This window comes from Dermacentor variabilis, chromosome 1 (assembly GCF_050947875.1).
Source record: "Dermacentor variabilis isolate Ectoservices chromosome 1, ASM5094787v1, whole genome shotgun sequence".
In the NCBI taxonomy this organism is placed as follows: domain Eukaryota; kingdom Metazoa; phylum Arthropoda; class Arachnida; order Ixodida; family Ixodidae; genus Dermacentor; species Dermacentor variabilis.
The window spans coordinates 278401512-278404954 of NC_134568.1; the positions used below are offsets into that span (position 1 = coordinate 278401512).

Genomic DNA, 3443 nt, shown 5'->3' on the forward strand with positions numbered 1-3443 from the left:
ACGCTTCCATAGTCCGCCGCATTACGCAACTCTACCCGATTTTCCCTTTCATTAGGTCACTGTAGTTAGAAGCATGGGGCACCCAGAGAGGCGCCGATTAGCCTTTTCATATACATTATCTCGCCCTGCAGATGAAATCATTTCGCGGGCTCGAGGGGAAGGGAGCAGGCCACTGCCGTCTCTGCCCTTTCACTTCTCATGGCACTGCTTCCCCATTTCACCTTCTCTGCAGGTACCACGTGTTCGCCAAGGCAGAGCCAATGCGCTACGGTGCGCGGTCTAACGGCACAAATATACCGAACACCGTGTATGTGACGAGGTTCCACAACGAGCAGCCTTCGCATTCTCAGAAGGTCGTCATAAAGCGCAAAACGCGCCGAGAGAAGCACGCCTCCTGGCAGTCTACAAAATCCATCCACCTCGATGTCAACGTCAGGACGTCGCTTTCTCTGTCTGGAATCTTCAACTTCAGAGCCGGCCTCGACTACAGCTACGACCTGACGAGTGCCGAGAGCCACGTGGAAAAGGAAGTCGTGGAGTTTGAAATCGAAAAAGAGATAACCATTCCTCCTCGCACTATAGTGGAAGTAGAATGGATAATCACTGAATCTGTTCAGGTACGTACCCTCGCGTGCTCGGGCAGTGCATTGCAAAGGCTCCTTCCTCCTCTCCTGGCAAACTCCGTCTCTCAACGCGTAGCTAAAACGTAAACGCTGCGTACGGCTAAACCCGAAAACGCAGCAGTATGGAACGGACGCGCTCTTTTATTGACAGCGGTCACAACCACAGACGACATCAAAAATCGTGCAGAGGATATATTGGTACACAAAGGAGCCGGTGGCGCCATATACACTGTTCTCTGCATATAGCCCCCAAAGCTTCATTCGTAAAATATCTCGGGAAGAAGTGCTCGTATCTCTACACCGTGAAAACAATGGAGCGCCGTAAACTCTTTTATGCAGTAGGAAGCGCTTGTATTATAACTCTATTTTCGAGAGTTCTCGTATTTCCCGACGGTACACGTGTGCTTGTGCCGGATCAGAGTGAACGCTGAAAGCGAGCGAGTTGGTAAGGTCTGTTTCATGGTTCGGGAAAAAGAAAAACAGAGGCACAGAAAACGCAGCCGCAAGAAAAACGCAAAATATAAAACGCCACACGGGGCCGCCGACTAAGAATTGAAAAGTCGCACTGTAGCCGAAAGGATGAAAAAAAAAATTGCCACGGTGGAACGCAGTTAAACCAAGTTTGTCGAGCGATAGCACGGTTTTGCTTGCTTTCGGAAAGGACGCAGACGCTGCTCGGCGCGGCAGCAGCAGCGAGCGAATTGACTTTCATGCTGTGTCTCGCTTCAACGTGAACTAAGCGTCGAAAGCACAGCGCATGCGAAGCTACCAGCACTCGGCGCACTTTGTACACATCGCTTTCAAGATTATGGGCGCCCACGCGGCGTACGCAGCAGCCACCGGTAGTGACAGGCTATGTCCCACTTTGACCTTGGCTGAGCTTTGAGCCTGGATGAGCAAAGGCAAGTTTGGTCACTTACCGACTATACGTACTCCCTGTGGCAGGATGGACAAACGGGCTGGTTAGTTGACGTTCAGTCTTAAGAACTCCCTAAAGCGCTGCGAAAAGACGAGACACGTCATTTCTTGCGTCTCGTCTTTTCGTTACGCTTTAGGAAGACGAACCTACTCTTGTGTCACGTACGAGTGAGCGCACTCCATCAAAAAGGGCGAGAACTCAGGGAGAGAGAGAGAGAGAAAACAAGGATAAGAAAGGCAGGGAGGCCAACCAGAAGGGTATCCGGTTTGCTACCCTACACTGGGGGTGGGGGAAAGGGGAACAGAAAGAGGAAAAAAGGGAGAGAGTAAGCAATGAGTGCGTGTGGGAGGGACACTATACACAAGGACACTATAAACGAGAACTCAGGAAACGGCATTTAAGTATTGGATAAGCAGTATTTCCCTAAAAAGGGGTTTCCAGTATTTCCGTGCGTACTTGCAAAGATCTAAGCGTAACAATTTTATTTTTGCATGGCGTTCTCTGGGCGTATTTGGCCCTTGCGCCAACAAACTCCATTAATCAGTAAATCACCACTTGGTTATTGAAATTAATTCAAAGGGTTGAAAATCCAATTTCTTCGTATGTACCTACTACGATACTTTTGTTCCGCCCTTATGTAATACCCCGAAAGGGGTCTTTAAGAGATTAATGAACAGTAATGATGGTGATGATGATACATGGGGACAGTGCGTAAAGCTGGGGCAATATTAGACAGGACAATATTTGACGGGACTACTTTCATGTTGTCTCATCTTGTGCCGCCTTTCGCACTGTCCTCAAGTATTCTCTTGAATTCATTAGTCGTGCTTTGGACTTAAATACGGACGTATAATAAGCAGTAAAGAGTAAAGAATGGATTATTTTTCAGAAACATGTACACGCCATTATCCTTATATGTTAACGACCACATCGTACACGGTGTGGTAGATTAGAACCGTATACAGTGCTGTTGAGAAATTGAAGAAAAGCGAAGCAGATAACAGGCACCGAGTGTGAGCGATTCAACCGACTGTGAAGAGTACGAGATGGGCTCAAGTAGAAGCAAACACTATATATGGCAAATTTCTGCGCTGTATTCGCTTTCCAGAAAATTGTCCCTCTCCGCTGCAGTAGTGCGTGATAGTTAAATATCAGCTGTTTGTATACATGAGCGTGCGGCCTCGACCCGTCAGCAACATGCAAACATTTCCTCCAACTCGCCTGTCCAACCCCCTCTTCTCATTGCCCTTTCTTCTCCTCCTCCTCATCTCTCTTCATCAACGGGTCCTCGAAAGGAAAGCACCACGTAACGCATGGGCATTTCTGACACCACTTGGGTGCAGTGAGTAACCAAGAACTTTTGCTCACGTGACTCTGATTTCTTCTCTTTCAGCGCTATCCGTGGAAATCGGACGTTCTGCTGGACGGGTGGTTCGCGCTCTTATTCGAAAAACGCGTGCACAACCACAATCTCTGGTTCCACCCCATCGACGTGATCAAGGACCCTGACCTCAAACTGCACGAACCGTCGGGGGTGGTGTTCACCACCGAAGGAATCGCCGAGGGTGTCAATTTGATCACGAATGATTTGCGAGTCCGACAGTACCCTCTCGTGGCGGGAACTTCGGCATCGGCGAACACGACCACCTACCACCTGAGTGGGAGAGACGTTGTGTCCAGGACAATCAAGGAGACGTCGCTTGCTGGTGCCGAAACTTCGCTCTAAGAGCGAGGACGCAACCGCGTCCGCGACATGTGCTCCACACCTTTATGAGGAAGCTTCAGCTCTGGCCCTCCTAATTCGATCAAGTGCGCGTGAGACGTACGCAGACATTCTCTCATCAGGCAACCGCAGAACCGATTTCAATAAAACGATGAATTTGTTGAATTCAAAGGGACGA

At 49.1% G+C, this 3443-nt stretch overlaps 1 protein-coding gene across 2 annotated transcripts in view; it reads left to right on the forward strand.

The window, feature by feature from the left end:
• Positions 1-3443, forward strand: part of LOC142565394 (uncharacterized) — a 12812-nt gene extending 9369 nt beyond the window's left edge. For both annotated transcript variants that reach the window (XM_075676257.1, XM_075676258.1), the window contains 2 exons: positions 233-617; positions 2936-3443. In XM_075676257.1, the coding sequence (XP_075532372.1) occupies positions 233-617; positions 2936-3268 (718 nt within the window). In that variant the 3' untranslated portion in view covers positions 3269-3443. The remainder of the gene's footprint in view (positions 1-232; positions 618-2935) is intronic.